General features: G+C 45.5%; 1 protein-coding gene across 1 annotated transcript in view; it reads right to left on the bottom strand.

Moving 5' to 3' along the window:
• LOC306761771 (glutamate receptor 1-like) overlaps positions 1-19,314 on the bottom strand; it is a gene marked incomplete at both ends in the record, with an annotated part of 117,777 nt that overhangs the window by 64,872 nt on the left and 33,591 nt on the right. The window contains one exon of the mRNA XM_079248052.1: positions 15,276-15,515. Within this exon, the coding sequence (XP_079104178.1) occupies positions 15,276-15,515 (240 nt within the window). The remainder of the gene's footprint in view (positions 1-15,275; positions 15,516-19,314) is intronic.

Here is a 19,314-nt window from a genome sequence, read left to right as displayed (position 1 = left end):
TGACCTGCTAATAAAAACATTAGTGATTCATTCTATTTTTTGGTAAAATAGCTAAATAACCTTCACTGTTAAAGTGGAACTATTATGTTCATTTCAGGCTAAGTTATTTTTATTTCTGAGACCAGAAGGGCTGGGATTGATGGAGTTATTGTCACAAATGACTTTATTTACTTCAGACCGACCCTCTCCGTAGGCTGTCAGATCAGCCTGCGGGCAAAACGAGTGGATTGAGACTCTTCCGCATTAAGCCCCGCCTCCCGCCACTGCACTACATCGGGAGCGCGCACCGCACCTGCTTTCACCGTCATTGTAACATCTCATAAACAGAAGGATTAGGCTAATATGAACTCAATAAAAAAAACAAAATAATACAATGTCAACACATAGCATCCAGCCCTACATGTTGGAACCTGAATCAGAGCCTGAAAACGAAGTGGAAAACAGCAACCCACAGCAACGAATGCAGCAGGATGTCTCTCTTTGGTAAACTCACCAGCCATCGTTGGAAATAACTTTATCCCACGTTTTCCACCCGCCTGATGTATTTGTACATGCCCTTGTTAACCAGTAGAAGGTAACCAATCACCGAACCTTATCCCCCGGGACGTCACAAGGATTTCCACGTAGAAAAAACTCTCTAAAACGACACGTTTTTCGTCGCCATGGAAACCGAACGGAGAGAGTGCTGGAACTCAAAGTCAAACTCAAACATGCGTTTAGGTGATAAAAAAACAGTGTCGTTCACATGTCTGATGAGGATTCAACACTGTAACACTGTAGAAAGCTCAGAAAACTCCAAACACCAGAATAGCACCCCTTTAATGGAAATGGCTGAATATGTAGTTTAGCACTTAATATGACAATTTTATCACATGATGCAACTGTTTTTATGGAGATAAACATTAAATGAAATCATTTTTTTTTTTTAAAAAAAGGGAGTTTTAAATGTGAATTGTTTCTTTTTTCATAAAGGTGACATTATCTAATTAAACTAACATTAAAATGGTTAAAATAATTTGAATAATTAACCATTTTGAGGAAAAAAGTGACATTAATATGGAAGTTTTTTCCACTGTTGTCGTCGTGGGAACAGCAGCGAACAACACGGTTAATAAATTGAACGTGAATAGAAATGGATATGATCAGAAGTAAAGCAGACAAAATGTTCTGGTCTGACTGCGTCCAAAGCTCCTAATGTGTTTGTTGGTGCGTGAATGTGCGCTTAACTGAGTGGGATTGTATGCAAGTGTGCATGTTGCATGTCTAACGGCGTGTTAGCGAGACGCCAGACTGGCCGCGCAGCAGCAGTTATGTCAACCACGCTGGAAAAAAAAGTTTCGTGTTCAATTACACCCGGCTTGTTCATGCGAGCTGATGCTCTCCTGTCTGCTTTACTTATCAGCAGCTGCTGTCCGTCCGTCCGTCCGTATGGGGGTTTTGTTTTAAATCAGACGACGGCTGGCTGAGCTCCGATGATGTCCGGTTCAACAACCACTGCAGAGAAAAGGCCTTGCTCAAAGGCAGCTTCCAGAAAGATAAAAACAGGTAGATATGAGGGACTGGCAGGAACATGTAAAAGCTCTCTCAGTTCTCCAGACACCTACAGCAGAGAGGAGGTCATGTGACGCTGCCGTTCCGGCCTGCTTACCCCACCGATGCCAAACAAGTGAAGAAGAAAACTGAAGGTTCTGGATCAGCAGAAGAGACGTCCAGTTTCAGGAGTTTACTGAAATTATCAGCAGAATGGTCCTGCAGAAGACATGTCAATGTGATGGAAAATATGAGCTGATGGCAGCAAAACATCTGGATTTCTGCTTCCATGAAGCTCCAGATGTTTGTTCTGGTGAAAGGTCTGGACTGCCGCAGACCAGTTCTCCCGTTCCACCATCAGGATGTGGTCCAGCGTGGTCCTGCTGGACCATTTCTCCTGTCCCACCATCAGGATGTGGTTCAGCGTGGTCCTGCTGGACCGGTTCTCCTGTTCCACCATCAGGATGTAGTTCAGCGTGGTCCTGCTGGACCGGTTCTCCTGTTCCACCATCAGGATGTAGTTCAGCGTGGTCCTGCTGGACCATTTCTCCTGTTCCACCATCAGGACGTGGTCCAGCGTGGTCCTGCTGGACCATTTCTCCTGTCCCACCATCAGGATGTGGTTCAGCATGGTCCTTCAGGACCAGTTCTCCTGTCCCACCATCAGGATGTGGTCCAGCGTGGTCCTTCAGGACCAGTTCTCCTGTCCCACCATCAGGATGTGGTCCAGCATGGTCCTTCAGGACCAGTTCTCCTGTCCCACCATCAGGATGTGGTCCAGCGTGGTCCTTCAGGACCAGTTCTCCTGTCCCACCATCAGGATGTGGTCCAGCGTGGTCCTTCAGGACCAGTTCTCCTGTCCCACCATCAGGATGTGGTCCAGCGTGGTCCTTCAGGACCAGTTCTCCTGTCCCACCATCAGGATGTGGTCCAGCGTGGTCCTGCTGGACCGGTTCTCCTGTTCCACCATCAGGATGTGGTCCAGCGTGGTCCTGCTGGACCGGTTCTCCTGTCCCACCATCAGGATGTGGTTCAGCATGGTCCTTCAGGACCAGTTCTCCTGTTCCACCATCAGGATGTGGTTCAGCATGGTCCTGCTGGACCGGTTCTCCTGTTCCACCATCAGGATGTGGTCCAGCGTGGTCCTGCTGGACCAGTTCTCCTGTCCCACCATCAGGATGTGGTTCAGCGTGGTCCTGCTGGACCGGTTCTCCTGTTCCACCATCAGGATGTGGTCCAGCATGGTCCTGCTGGACCAGTTCTCCTGTTCCACCATCAGGATGTGGTCCAGCATGGTGGAAGGTCTTCCCTGAAAGAGACGTTGTCTGGATGGGAGCAGATGTTTCAGCATTGATGGAGCTTCCCAGATGTGGAAGCTGCCCACGCCATCGGCACTAATGCAACCCCATCCCATCAGAGATGCAGGCTGATAACAAGCTGGATGCTCCCTCTCCTCTTTAGTCTGCAGGACACGCCGTCCATGCTGTCCACAAACTATTCCACATCTTCATCCAGGTTTCCACTCAGAACATTTTAAATGAGCTTTGGTCCAGAGAAGACGGCGTGTTTCTGGATCCTCTTCACATATGATGGAGCTTTAACCTGCATTTCTGGAATCTTCCTGAGTCCATGTAGAGGTTTCCAGTGGCGAATCTACTGGTTTTAATGCAGTTCTACTTGAGGGAAGATTGTCCGCTTTTAATGTAGAAAATCCCTTGAATCCAGCTTTGTCCCAAGAGATTCCTCCTGATTCTCCGAATCTTATGATATTATACCAAGCAGCAACCTCCGGTGGTTAAAAATGAAGCCATTTCTTTTTGTTTTTGGGTTATTTTTTTAGTTTTTTTTTCTCTCCCTTTATCTCTTTCACTTTTCTTATGAGGTGTTTTTTCTCCTTTCTCTTTCTGTCTTTCGTCTGTCCTCTCTGGTCCAGCAGTACAAACTCTACAATTCAAACAGCAATACAAAATAAATATAGAAATAAAATAAAAATTCAGAAAGTCAAGGGGATCATTATATCTATAAAGCTTCCCTTGGCAGAGAAAATTTGCTCAGCAGAACATCCAGACCATCATTCTGCTGCCTAAATGCTGGACAAGACAAAAAAAAAAAAACAAAACAAAAAAAAAAAAAAAATGAAGCCATTGCGGAAGTAACAGAACCTGCATTTCCCCCTTCATCCACTATGGGCTGCAAAACAGAGCGAATCCCCATAGACTCCCATGTTAAAAAGACCAACTTCACAGCAGAAAAAAACATGTTTACAGCAGGAATAAACATTTTTACAGCAGGAATAAACATGTTTACAGCCTGTTACAAAACACATTTTAGCATATTTAGTTCAAGTTTATTTATATAGCACATTTCTACAGCAGCAGCTGCCCAAAGTGCTGAACAATTAGACAACAAACAACAACACTGCACATTAAAAAATAAATAAAATCTGGACACAAAACAAAAATCTAAAATAAAAGTAAAAAAAATTAAAATACACAAGGAAAGGTATGACCCAATGCCAGCACAAAGACGTGGGTTTTAAGGACAGACTTAAAATCAGACGGATTGAGCAGCTCTGATGTGAAGGGGAAGGATGTTCCATATCTTAGGAGCTGCAACAGAAAAGGCTGGACTTTAATCTGGCCAATGGGACCTTCAGTAGAAGTTGAGAAGAGGACCTAAGAGTCCTGGCTGGAGCATGTTGATGCAACAACTCTGACAGATACGAGGGAGCCGAACCATTTAGGGCTTTAAAAACAATAAAATCTTGTACTGGTTCCTAAAACTAACTGGAAACCAGGGACATGTAGGGGCGTGTCCTTTTGATTGACAGGTACCCGATTTCCTGCTTTAAGTAAGAAGAACGTAGAACAACCGCGGTTTTTAGCCGGTTAACAACGTGACTTAGCTTTAGCCCGCTTACCTCCATTAGCTGGTTAGCTCCTGTTATCTTCGGGTTAGCTCGGTTAGCTCTTAGCTACAGAAAGCTCGGATTTCGCTCGATGTCAATCATCCACCATGACGCTTACAGCCCCCTCTCAGCTCCACCTCTTTGCCCCTTTTATACAGTCTCTGTCTTATCCCCTGTAGATGGTGAGATCTTCAAAATCTGAGGAGCGTCTATGTGGGATTTTTCCACTTTAAACTAGAATCTAGAATTGTTTTCCGAATGACCAAACACTCCCTCTCTTCTTTAGTCTGCAGGGCACGTTGTCTATGCTCTCCACAAAGAATTTCACATTTTCATCCATCTGACTGACTGACAGTGATTTCTGGAAGTCTTCCAGAGTCCAGCCTCATCACCAGCATACAGAGATTCCTCCTAATTCTCTGAATCTTCTGATGGTATTATATACTAATTATGGTTGATCTTCAAACTGAAGAAACTTTTCTTTTTAATCCACAATGTTTCCAGCCAGTTTGTCTCAGAATGGTGAAGCTCTGTCCATTTTTCCATCTGAGAGACTCTGCCTCTCTGAAATGCTCCTCCAGTTGTTTCTGATTGGTACCAGTAACATTTCCAGCCTTTTGTTGCTCCTGTTCCAACTTTTACAGATGTGTTGCTGCCACCAGATTCACAATCAGCTCATGTTGTCCATGAAATGATGAAATGGCTCAGTTTCATCATTTGTCAACTTTTTTATCTACTGGGGATAAAATATAGCTTAACCCCAGAATGACCCCATCTGTTTATGAGATTTGTAAATAATTTAATTTTGTTTTAAATCCTAACTACACATCCAGGAACAGTAGGTGGAAATTAGCAGCTTTGTTTGACATATTTGCCTTTATTATAATACATGACCCTATTTATCGTTTAATCAGACATTTTCAGAACATAAATCTCAAATCAAGAGAGAAGCATAAAATCACAGATCTGCTTCATGTAAGTTCGCAATATTTCCAGCACAGAACTTCTTCAGGATGCAGAGAAAAGACTAAATAACAGGAAGAGAGATGAGGAACTGAAGGAGAGGGGAAATAAGGAAAAAATGACTGCAGCATGCTTCATGCAGAGCTGTACAGAGAACAGCCTTTTTCAGTTGTACGGCTCCCGTATCCATGGCAACAAGGCAGAATGGTAATTGTAAGATGAGTCAGAGTTGATAACTTTTTCATCTGATTGTGAGTTGAATGGCGGTCGCAACAGAGCAGAGAGTTCATTTAAGTAATAAACGATGGGGTTGTTGATCTCTCTCTCTCTCTCACACACACACACACACACACACACACACACACACACACACACACACACACACACACACACACTAAAAGCCTTTGTATTCTGCTGTAGACAGAATGAAGGAAAACAACAAGGATGACAGGAAAAAAGGGGGAACATACGAAGGCAGAAGATGCTAAATCAATGCACAATAAAACGGTAAACCTCATGACGTTCAGTGTTTAGAGAGCGATTTCAGGACAAAGTTGAATAAAAAAAAAACTTCATTACGTAGATATTTACCCCTCCCTGAGCCGTCACCTTATCGTGGTGGAGGGGTTTGTGCGTCCCGAAGATCCTAGCAGCTATGTTGTCGGGGGCTTTATGCCCCTGGTAGGGTCACCTATGGTAAACAGGTGTCTAGGGGAGGGACCAGACCAAGCACGGCTCATCGACCTCTACGATGACAACCAACCTGGGCATGAATGTTCCCTTGCCCGGACGCGGGTTACCGGGACCCCCCTCTGGAACCAGGCCTGGAGGCGGGGTACGAGAGCGAGTGTCTGGTGGCCGGGCCTTCGCCCATGGGGCCCGGTCGGGCTCAGCCCGAAAGGGTTACATGGGCCCCACCTCCCGTGGACTCACCATCTGCGGGAGGAGCCGTAGGGGTCGGGTGCAATGTGAGCTGGGCGGCAGCAAGGGGCGGGGACCCTGGCGGTCCGATCCCCGGCTGCAGAAGCTGGCTCTAGGGACGTGGAACGTCACCTCTCTGGTGGGGAAGGAGCCTGAGCTTGTGCGCGAGGTTGAGCGGTTCCGGCTAGATATGGTTGGACTCACCTCGACGCATGGCTTGGGCTCTGGAACCAGTACCTTCGAGAGGGGTTGGACTTTCTTCCACTCTGGAGTTGCTCATGGTGGGAGGCGCCGAGCAGGTGTGGGCATTCTCATCAGCCCCCAGCTTGGTGCCTGCACGTTTGGGTTTACCCCGGTGGATGAAAGGGTAGTTTCCCTCCGCCTCCGGGTGGGGGGACGGGTCCTGACTGTTGTCTGTGCTTATGCACCGAACAGCAGTTCAGAGTACCCACCCTTTCTGGAGTCCTTGGAGGGAGTGCTGGAGGGTGCTCCTTCTGGGGACTCCATTGTTCTGCTGGGGGACTTCAATGCTCACGTGGGCAATGACAGTGAGACCTGGAGGGGAGTGATTGGGAGGCATGGTCCCCCCCCTCTGAACCCAAATGGTGTTTTGTTATTGGACTTCTGTGCTCGTCGTGGATTGTCCATAACGAACACCATGTTCCAACATGAGAGTGTCCATATGTACACCTGGCATCAGGATTCCCTGGGCCGCAGTTCGATGATCGATTTTGTAGTTGTATCGTCGGACCTGCGGCCACATGCCTTGGACACTCGGGTGAAGAGGGGGGCGGAGTTGTCAACTGATCATCACCTGGTGGTGAGTTGGCTCAGATGGTGGGGGAGGAAGCCGGTCAGAGCTGGCAGGCCCAAACGTGTTGTGAGGGTCTGCTGGGAACGTCTGGCTGAGTCCCCCGTCAGAGCGAGCTTCAACTCCCACCTTCAGCAGAGCTTCAACCATGTCCCGAGTGAGGCGGGGGACATTGAGTCCGAATGGGCTGTGTTCCGTGCCTCTATTGTTGAGGCAGCCAGCCGGAGCTGTGGCTATAAGGTCGTTGATGCCTGTCGTGGTGGTAATCCCAGGACTCGTTGGTGGACACCAGCAGTGAGGGATGCCGTCAAGCTGAAGAAGGAGTCCTGTCGGGCCTTCTTGGCCTGTGGGACTCTGGAGGCAGCTGATGGGTACCGGCGGGCTAAGCGGCATGCGGCTTCGGCTGTTGCCGAGGCAAAAACTCGGGCATGGGAGGAGTTCGGCGAGGCCATGGAGAAAGACTTCCGGACGGCTTTGAGGAGATTCTGGTCCACCATCCGGCGGCTCAGGAGGGGGAAGCAGTGCTCCATCAATACTGTGTACAGTGGAGGTGGGGAGCCGCTGACCTCAACTCGGGACGTAGTGGGTCGGTGGAAGGAATACTTCGAAGACCTCCTCAATCCTACCAATTCAATTCAATTCAATTCAACTTTATTTATATAGCGTCAAATCACGGCAATGCCATCTCAAGACGCTTTACAGACAGAGGGGAAAACATAATGAAGGCCAATTCATAACAGCCTATATAAGGAAAACCAACAGATTGAGTTGAGTCCAACTCAATCTCCCATCCTGAGCAAGCACACTGCCAACAGTGGGAAGGAAAAAACTCCCTTTTAACAGGAAGGAAACCTCCGGCAGAACCCGGCTCAGGACAGGCAGCCATCTGCCTCTGCTGTGTGGGGGGAAGAGGACAGAAAGACAACAGACAACAGGAACTGCTACTCCCGGCCAGGGAGACCTGCTGAGACAGGAGACATACATGTTAATGATGCTACACTGTTATGGGGGGGGGGGGGGGGGGGGGGGGGGGGGGGGTAATAGAAAGAGATAAAGAGAAAAAGAAAGAAGCTCAGTGTATCAGGAAATGTCCCTCAGCAGTCTAAACCTATAGCAGCGTAACTAAGGGATGCTAACCATCCCTAGCTATAGGACTTATCAAAAAGATAAGTCTTCAGCCTAGTCTTAAAGGTGGGGAGGGTGTCTGCTTCCCTAACACTAACTGGGAGCTTATTCCATAAGAGAGGGGCCTGATAACCAAAGGCTCTGCCTCCTGCTCGGCTCTTTGAGACTCTAGGAACCACAAGTAAGCCTGCAGTCTGCGAACGAAGTACTCTACTTGGTATATAAGGAACAATGAGGTCTTTGATATATAGTGGTGCCTGGTTGTGGAGGGCTTTATATGTAAGGAGAAGGAGTTTAAATTCTATTCTAGATTCAACAGGCAGCCAATGAAGAGAGCCTAAAACTGGAGAAATATGATCTCTCATGCTGGTTCTGGTCAGGACTCTGGCTGCAGAATTCTGGATCAGCTGAAGGGTTTTCAGGGCATATTTAGGACAGCCCAGTAATAGAGAGTTACAGTAATCTAGTCTCGAAGTAACAAAAGCGTGAACCAGTTTTTCTGCATCACTCCGAGACAGAATGTCCCTAATTTTGGCTATATTACGTAAATGAAAGAAGGCTGTGTTAGTAACCTGCTTAATATGTGGGCCAAAGGACAGGTCAGGGTCAAATATTACTCCAAGGTTTCTCACTGTAGCACTGGAAGCTAAAGTAATGCCATCCAGGTTCATTACAAAACCTGAAAATTTAGCTCTGAGTTTTTCAGATCCAACGAGTATTACTTCAGTCTTATCTGAGTTTAAGAGCAGAAAATTTCTAGACATCCAAGTCTTTATGTCTATGAGACAATTTTGTAGCCTATTGGGCTGATTTGTTTCATCTGGTTTAAAGGATAAGTATAGTTGAGTATCATCTGCATAACAATGAAAGTTTATTCCATGCTGTCTAATAATTTTGCCTAAAGGGAGCATATATAGCGTGAAGAGTATTGGTCCAAGTACAGAACCTTGAGGAACTCCATGACTTACTGTAGTTTGTGAGGAGGACATGAACGAACTGAAGTCTATCAGATAAATATGATTTAAACCAGCTTAACGCTGTACCTGTAATTCCAATCACCTGTTCTAGTCTTTGTAACAGAATGTTATGATCGACTGTATCAAATGCAGATCAAGCAAGATAAGTACGGACACAAGTCCTTTGTCTGAGGCCATAAGAAGGTCATTAGTAACTTTCACCAATGCTGTCTCAGTATTATGATGAGCTCTAAATCCTGACTGAAACTCCTCGCATAAATTATTTCTGCTCAGGTGGGCATGTAGCTGAGCGGAAACTATTGTCTCCAGAATTTTGGACATAAACGGGAGGTTAGATATAGGTCTATAATTTACTATCACCTCTGGATCCAGAGATTGCTTTTTAAGTAAAGGCTTGATTACAGCAGTTTTAAATGATTGTGGTACATATCCTGTCACTAAAGACATATTGATAAGATTTAGTAGTGATGTATTAATTAAAGGGAAAATGTCCTTAAAGAGGCTCGTTGGGAGAGGGTCTAAGATACAGGTGGATGGTTTAGATGAAGCTATTATTTTAGTTAATTCAGAGGGTTGGACAGGACAGAAACTATTTAGACAAGTCAGATCCTGGTTCTAAGGATGCTTCGGAGACCACAACAGGCTCAACATTATAGGTAGAAGGAAGAGTATTGTGAATTTGATCTCTAATAGTGTCAATTTTATTCCTGAAAAAATACATGAAATCATCACAGCTAAGTGAGAAAGGAATACATGGCTCCACAGCGCTCCGGCTCCTAGTAAGCCTAGCTACAGTGCTGAAAAGAAACCGAGGGTTGTTTTTGTTTTCCTCTATCAATGATGAATAATAAGCTGTTCTTGCCGTACGTAAGGCTTTTCTGTATACGATTAAACTTTCTTTCCAGGTTAAGTGAGACTCCTCTAGTCCTGATGAACGCCATCTGTTTTCCAAACGCCTTGATGCCTGTTTTAGAGCTCGAAGCTGGGAATTAAACCAGGGAGCCTTCATAATCTTACCTAATTTCTTCTTCTTTAGGGGAGCAACATTATCCAAGGTTGTACGCATTGAAGCTGTTATAGTATCAGCATGTTGATCAATCTGAGCAGGAGTAAGGCTTAAAGGGGGACTCTCAGTCATGCTAACACATGGTAGATGTGAAAAAATGGATTCAATTGATTGTTTAAATTTTGTAATATTATTGTCTGATAAACATCTACTATAGTAGAATTTATTTTTGGTCAGTGAGTAATCAAATAAAGTGAATTCAAAGGTTAATAAGAAGTGATCAGACAAGACAGGGTTTTGAGGAAATACTTTGAGCTTATCAGTCTCAATACCATATGTTAGAACCAGATCAAGAGTATGACCATGAGAGTGAGTGGCTCCATTGACATTTTGTGAAAACCCAATTGAGTTTAGAATAGAGCTAAAGGAAATGTTTAAACTATCATTTTCATCGTCAACATGAATATTAAAATCACCTAGTACAATGACCTTATCAGTAGTCAGCACTAACTCAGACAAGAGATCAGAGAATTGGGTCAGAAACTCGGAGTAAGGTCCAGGTGGGCGATACACTAATGCTAAAAGGAGCGGTTTCTCTCAATTCCATTTTGGATGAGATAAATTTAATGTCAGGAATTCAAAGGATTTATAGTTAGTTTTGTGCTTAGGATTAATTAAAAATTCTGACTTAAAGATAGCTGCAACACCTCCTCCTCTGCCTGTAGTTCTAGGAATGTGAAAGTTTAAATAGTTAGCTGGCGTAGCTTCATTAATACTAACATAATCCTCTTGCTGTAACCAGGTTTCCGTAAGACAGAATAAATCAATGTGGTGATCACCTATCAAGTCATTGACTAATAAAGACTTATTTGGGAGGTATCTAATATTCAGTAGGCCACACTTTATTGTCTTATTTTCAGATTTTATTAGATCCATTGTTTTTATTTTTATGAGGTTTTCACGATTAACCCCAGAAGTGTTTTTGTGTTGTTTAATTCTTACTGCTGGGAAGTTGTATAAGGTGGGAATGGGGTTTTGGGTGGGCGGCGGCAGGTGGGAAGCTGCAGAAAAGTGTGTAGGACTACAATTCTGCCTCCTGGTCCCAACCCTGAGTTGTCAATTTAGCTGACTAATAAAAGAGTCCATATTGCTAGATAAGAGAGCGGCTCCATCCAACGTGGGATGGATGCCATCTCTCCTAATAAGACCAGGCTTTCCCCAAAAAGCACTCCAATTATCTATAAAACCCACGTTGTTATCGGGACACCACCTAGACAACCAGCGGTTGAAGGATGACATGCGGCTAAACATGTCATCGCTGATTACCAACACGTCTTCCCATGAGGAAGCAGAGCTGGTGGACTCAGGGGTGGACTCTCCTATCTCTGGGGCTGAAGTCGCTGAGGTGGTCAAAAAGCTCCTTTGGCGGCAAGGCCCCGGGGGTGGATGAGATCCGCCCGGACTTCCTTAAGGCTCTGGATGCTGTGGGGCTGTCCTGGCTGACACGCCTCTGCAGCATCGCGTGGACATCGGGGGCAGTACCGATGGATTGGCAGACTGGGGTGGTGGTCCCCCTTTTTAAGAAGGTGGACCGGAGGGTGTGTTCCAATTACAGGGGAATCACACTATGTATACTCGGGGAATGTATACTCGTGTGTTGTCTGCATACGGTGGAACCGACACAGCTCTCACACTCAGTATTTACCACATAAACGCAGCGAAAAGCTCCAGAAATCCAAAACATGTAATCACAAACCATACAGTGCAACAAACCTTGCATAAAGGGCTTTAGACACTGGCACCGATACAAATACACAATTGTAATAAATGTATTATAAAGTTATGTAAAGCAATAAAAGCTGTTCTGAAGCGCAGCGACATTTAAAAATCATCCGCGTCAAAATATCTGCAAGTAACTCAACATGCATCTGACATGAGGCCTCTGTTGGTGTGGTCACATGACCTTCAGCATGACAAAGAAACATGATGGAGAGTCCAGCTGACGGGCTCGAGCTGAACATCTCTGGATGTTACAGTTTTCCTCGTCTTTGACTTTTGATTCAGTTTGACTTCATTTGTTCCCACAACCAAAGAAAATGAATGAAAGTTTCCATTTGAATGTTGGAAGGCTGCTTAGCGCCTGACCTTAGACATACTTGGGCAGATTTGTCCTCATTCTGCTCTTTAAATAAACTTTAAAATGAAGAATTTCCAGTGTTACTGCCAGATGAGTCAGAATTATTGTAGTGCAGGAGGTCTCCACCAGGGGGCAGCAGACACGCATCACATCGTGACTAAAAAGGGTTCAAGCAAACCTTTTACCATAAAGTGATGCAACAGGTCTCAAAAACTGTATCAGACATGATTAAGCATTGGAGATGCATTACGTAACTTTCTGACCTTAAAACTCAACGTCCCGGGCATGTTTGATGACACGGTGACATCTATCATGTGCATTTCTACAGCCGCTGCTGCCCAGCAGCGTCCCGAGGCGAGAAACCGACCTATAGCTGTGTCCCAATGCAGACTGTGTAGATTACTAACCGTTCTACGTCGTCTGCACACTCTGAAGAGCGCTTTCCGTAAGTGAAATGAGAAGGCCTACCAAGTGTACGAGAATTACGCATAGTGCTCCGGTCTTCCGTTGCCTAGCAACTACATATGCCAAGTTTATCTGATTACTGATCCCATTCTTCCAAAAAACAAAAAAAAAAACAAAAAAAAACACGAAAATGTTTTTCTTAAATGACAGAAAATGGAGGCAGGAATTCTAATTTTATTTTTTTCAATTATCTTTGTATCTAAATAACCAACATGTGAGAGAGTGAAGCTGTAGTTGGTCTTTAAAGTGAGAGTAGAGCCCCTTCTTTTCGTATAACTCCACACACCACATTTTGGAAAATGCTAGAAACTGGAGGTGTTTGTGATGGAAACCACACAGCTACACACAGAGCACCTTTGAAGTGGAAAACTTTTCCCTCCAGAACCCCCTCAGCTCCACAACGCAGTGGTAACAAGTTGGTCCTGAACCGGACCAGCCTGAGCCATTAGCATGTAGCGCTAGCTTGTAGCCAGAGATCCAGCAGGATCTGGCGAGCGGTGGCGACTCGCGATGGCTTGGTGCAGCTGCAGGACGTTTCGCTGCTACGATTTGAGCTGCTGTCACTCTCCAGATGAGGCTCAGCAGGCAAAGAATAAAATCTGGTGATACTTTTACACCTTCAGGATAGGGCTGCATGATTATGACCAAAATAATAATCGCAATTATTTTGATAAATATTGTAATCACGATCATTAATCACAATCATTCATTGTGTCTAGAAAAACATGTATTTTTAATGCACCACTTGGAAACAACATACCTATATACGATAGATTAGCGGCTGTAGCTCAGGAGGAAGAGCAGTCGTTCTTCAACTGAAAAGTTGGGAGGTCGATTCCAGGCTTCCCCTGAAATGCCGAAGTGTCCTAGGGCAAGACACTGAACCCCAAACTGCCCCCCGATGTGCCTATCGGGGTATGAGTGTGTTGAGTGAGTGTGTGTGTGAATGTGACAAGTAGTGTAAAACGCTTTTAGTGGTCTGCGCTATAGAAGTACAAGTCCATTTACTATTAGATAGAGATAGATCAACAGACAGATAGATAGATCCCTCTCTGTTCCCTAGACATTTTTCATACAGTGCAGGCAACACCCCCTTTGGAAAAATAATTACAGGAAGGGATCTCATGTTTCCTATCCAGTGTTTTGATACGGCTGTATTTTCTATTCTCGACATGACTTGCTCTCATCAGTCTAAAACTCGTTGCATCCTCCACCAGAAACTCCGTCTGAAGCCGGGAGGGATCAATGTGGGCGGCCATGTCTGCTTTTTTGTGCAATGAAGCTGCTTATTTCATATTTAACGAGTAACTTCATCCGCGGCAGGGTTCGTGTATTTTAATGCCATGTGTTGTTAAAATGTTCGGATTTTTTACCACCTTGATCAGCTGTTTAATCAAAACAATCTGGTTTACCTGCAACAGGAAAAATGCATCTTACCACTTCATGCTTTTTCGTGTTAACCACGCCCACCTCAAATGTCCGACCAATCCAACGGTACTTAACTGGCTGCTGGTAAAAGGTGCGCGCTTGGTATTTAGGCAGCTTAATGAAGCCTTAACCACGCGTTCGCCCTCTGGTGGTCGGCAGACTGCTGGTAGAGAACCTGGGTGATCAGACGCTGCAGCAGAGCTGCGTTCTGAATGTAAATATCGTTGACGATCAGGTTTATTTCATTGTGGCCACCAAAATCGTGGTCATGATCAAAATCCGGTTAATTGTGTAACCCTGTGTTGCAAAAATCTGAGAGTTTTTCTCTGAACCTCCACAAGTCTGGAACTAGTAAATCTGCATCAGATAAGTTCACACCCGTCCATAACCTGTCCGAGTTTTCTACGCCTGCAAGGTGAGGATCCACCTGCTTTGCATCTGGAGGGAGAAGCTCTGAGAATGACACCTGGTTTGACCCTGCAGGGGCGTTTCCGTCATTTTTAACCAACTAAATCCTGATTTTTAAAGAAAAATTTACGATAAATTAAACATAAACATGAACATGGATGAGGTTAGTCTGAACAGTCAAAGCAAGTCCAGTTTTATTTTACTGTCCATCATCAGTGATCCTGACACATGAAGACAGTTTTTCCAACCAGACTGAAGAACAGATGTTGTTTTATGTCGACTTCCACGTCATACGTTTCATCATCCTACTCTGACAGGTTGGATGATGCCGTCTGAGTCCACCTGCCTGTCACTTCTCACAAAATCATCATCACCCCATCATGTCAAACTTTCCAGTCCTTTGTTAGTTTTCATGCTACAGTCGGATCGACTTTAACGCTGCTGTTTGTTGGGTGAAGCTCGGCTCTCCTGCACAGACGGTGATGAGATGGAGGAGGATGACTTAAAACAGCTTCATCCATCGATGCTGCTGCCTGACATTCATCTCATGATGCAGGTAAAAACATTCTGTTCAGCAGGAAGCGTGCGGCTCTTACCTGAGTCGGAGCTGTACATGTAGACGAACCTGGTCCAGTAGAAGTGCTCCAGTAGGGCCATGAGGGGCTCCTGCAGCTGGGGCCTCAGCTGCAGGACAAACTGGTTATTGGTCTGAACTGGGAAGGACGGCGTGACGAAGCACACATGCAGAGAGCTGCAGAAGGACATCAGCATGTTGACCGTCCGCCGGTCGTACAGGCCCATGATGGCGTAAACACCTTTAGAGAACTGGGAGCAGACTGGGAGAGAGGGAGGAGAAGAGAGGAAGAGGAAGAAGTTTATTGAAATGAACTAAGGACAGGCCAAAGGAAATGTTTCCAACAGATGAGTTTTTATTATTATTGTTTAAGGACAGCTGAGACGAGGCCATTTGTCTGATTTAGTCAAAGAAACCCAGAAAACATCCATCCATCCATCCATCCATCCATCCATCCATCAACCCACTCATCCATCTATCTGTATATCCACCATCCATCCATACTTCCATCCGTTCATCCACCCACCATCCATCCACCCATCTGTCCATCTCCAATCCTTCCATCCATCCCCCCAACCACCCCTCCGTCCGTCCATCCACCCACCCATCCATCCATCTAGCTGTATATCCATCATCCATCCATCCATCTTCACCCCTACTAAGTCTAGAGTCTATCCCAGCAGCAGCAGCTGGGAGGCAGGAAGGCTCTGGAAGGGTCGTCAGTCCATCACAGTGACAAAATAACAGATCACTGACATAAAGAGGTTCAATGAAGCAAACGTTGAACCAAACTGGTTCAACGTATCTGGAATTGTATCATTAACCAACAACGCTGTTCGCTGAGAAGATTTGCTGATTCAATCCCAACCCGTCCACCCATCGTCTGCTTAACATCTACATGCTGCCGCTGGCACAGATCATACAGATCAACATCAGTTACCATAGCTACATGGACCTGAGATGGACCGGCGGCCTGTCCAGGTGTACCTGTCAGGTCTCGCCTGATGATTGGTGCAACAGGTTTCAGCTCCCAGCGACTCTTAATGGGACTAAGCAGCATAGAGAATGAATGGATGAGCTACGCAGACGACACACAGGCTGCGTTTGAACGTCCACCCTCTTCCCGACATAGTGTCCATTTTCTAGGAATGTCCGAATGTCCAGAGAGAAAAAAGTAGAGCCCTCAAAATTACCCACAATGCATCTTGAAAAGCAGTGAGCATTGATGGTCACTAGACGGGTCAATATGGACCACAATGCATCGCAGGCAGGAGCTCAAAGTGGCCGAACGTCAAAATGTATTTTTCACAAGTTTGGATTGGATTTGGAACGACGTGTGGTGGTTGCCATGGTGACAGTCGGTAGTCATGTGATCTGCAATGAGGAGAAAATAGCCAGCTTCAGAAATCTGGGTGTGCTGATGGTCCCAGACCTAAAATTTGAATAAACCATTGAGCACACCACAATGTCAGTCTTCTATCACCTTCAGATTGTCTCTGAGGTCACTGCCAGACAGAAAAACTGGTCCAGGCCTTCAGCTTTTGTCGGCTTATTCCAACAGGGTCTTTCCGGGTCTACATAAAGAATCTGAACTTTAAAAGGTCGACTTTTAAAGTTCTGCTGCTGGTCTATAAAGCTCTGATTGGCTCAGGAGCCAGTATGAACCCACCAGACCCCTCAGGTCATCTGGATCTGGTCATGAAAACTACCAGAAAGCTCATAAACGAGGAGGATAAAGTGTCTTTTGGTGGATTTGAGACGTTTTTTGTCCCCTTGGTTTCAGGTTCTCCTGGATTACTTTTATGAACATTGAACCGTCGCCTGATGCTGGCATCGGAGCGTCCCTAGACTGTCCTCATCCTGCACATCGTTCTCTGTTTGACTGGTTTTCAGCTCATTTTCTGATTTAATGGCACGTTTTTCTGCATTTAAACTCTTCTTCATCTTCGTCATCCATCCTGAACTAAAAGGTTAGCTTCCTGTTGTGCCTCAGACTGAATGGTTTAAAGCTTGCCATTTGTCATGCATGTTTACCAATTTATCTGCTTTTTCCTTTTTATGCACATGCAGCACAGAGGAGTAAAAATGTTCATTTAGTCATGAGGCAGGAGAGGACAGCCTCCACCGCCGCGGTAAACGCATCATTTCTCTGGCTGGCTTATCTGCTGCTGTGCAGCTGATGAAGAGCATCTCCATCCACACAATGGTTCTAATCAAATTACTCTTCATGCAGAGCTTCTTCACAGCCTGGGATTAAGACTAAATAGTCCTCGCTGCTGAAGCCATCCTGTAAATCACTCTTCTTCATGGTCCTGTGGGATTAAGCAGAATAAAACCTGTCTGTAGTATTTGTGTCATCACCCAGAAAATCCTCATTTGGACAAACGAGAGCAGAGAAAAGCGGCTGAGGCTGACGCAGCCGTCAGTCAAACTAACCCTCCTCCGAGCCTTAAAGCTGGTTTCTGCTCGCCGCAGAGTTAGTTTATGTTTGTGTAATTTGCTCTGTTGTCAGGTTGACTCGTTCCGTACATCGCGTCATAAACTTCTCAGAACTCGGTCTGATCTGCGAACTTCGCGTCCGGTTTTCCTCTGATGGAAACTTAAACCACTCCTGACCTGTCTGGTCTCCCAGCTGCTCTTTATCCAAGAACTGCAGAAGGCCACGAAGATCACCCAGGGGTTCCCCGTTCCCACACCTGAAACTGCTTTCCTGCTCCCTTACATGCAGGTACATCTCAGAAAATCTGAATATCAGGAAAAAGTTCAATATTTTCCATCGCTCATGACAGAATGTGAAACCCAGATATTATATAGATTTATTACACATAGAGTGAAACATTTCAACCATTTGTTTCTAGAAATGTTGATGCTTGTGGCTTATAGATAATAAAAAACCTAAAATGCAGTGTCTCAGAAAATCAGAATATTACATAAGATCAATGAAAAAAAGGATATTTTAAACAGAAATGATCATTTCTATGCACTCAGTACCTGGTTGGGCTCCTTTTGCATGAATTACTGCATGAACGCGGCGTGGCAATGGAAGCCACCAGCGTGTGGCGCTGCTCAGGTGGATTGGAAGCCCAGGTTGCTTTGATAGCAGCCTTCAGGTCATCTACATGGTTGGGTCTGCTGTCTCTCATCTTCCTCCTGACAATAACCCACAGGTTCTCTACGGGGTTCAGATCAGGTGGGTCTGTTGGCCGATCCAGCACAGTAACACCGTGGTCATTGGAGCAGCTTTTGGTACCTTTGGCCGTGTAGGCAGGAGCCACGTCCTGCTGGGAAATGAAATCTGCATCTCCATAAAGCTTGTCAGCAGAAGGAATGTCTCTAAAACGTCCTGCTAGATGCTGTGTTGACTGTGACCTTCAGAAAACCCAGTGGAGCAACACCAGCAGATGACATGGCTCCCAAACCATCACTGACTGGAAAGTTCCCTCTGGACTTCCAGCAACATGGATTCTGGGTCTCTCCACTCTTCCTCCAGACTCTGGGACCTTGGTTTCCACATGAAATGCAGAATCTGCTTCCATCTGAGAACCAGTCCTTTTCCTCCGTAGCCCAGGTGAGACGGTTCTGTCGGTGTCTCTGGTCCAGGAGTGGCTCGACACGAGGAATGGGACATCTGTAGTCCATGTCTAGGATCCGTCTGGGCGTAGCGGCTCTTGATGAGTCCAGCTTCAGTCCACTCCTTGTGAAGCTCCCAGATTCCTGACAATCCTCTCCAGGCGGTTCTGCCTTCTGCTGGTGCAGCTTTTCCTTCCACTCAGTTTTCCATTAACATGCTTGGATCCAGCTCTCTGTGAACAAGCAGCTTCTTTAGAAACGACCTTTCTGGCTTTCCCTCCTTGTGGAGGGTCAACGATGGTCTTCTGGACATCTGTCAGGTCAGCAGTCTTCCCCATGGTTGTGTCGCCGTCTGACCCAGACTGAGACCATTTAAAGGTCGAGGATGCAGGTGTTTTCAGTTAGTTGATCAGGGTGTGACACCATGACTTTCTGAGACTAAAATTTTTCACAATATTCTAATTTTCAGAGACATTTTGGGTTTTCATTCT

The sequence above is a fragment of the Telmatherina bonti genome, assembly GCF_933228915.1.
Source record: "Telmatherina bonti genome assembly, chromosome: 10".
Classification (NCBI taxonomy): Eukaryota; Metazoa; Chordata; class Actinopteri; order Atheriniformes; family Telmatherinidae; genus Telmatherina; species Telmatherina bonti.
This window is presented reverse-complemented; position numbering and strand designations above follow the sequence as displayed.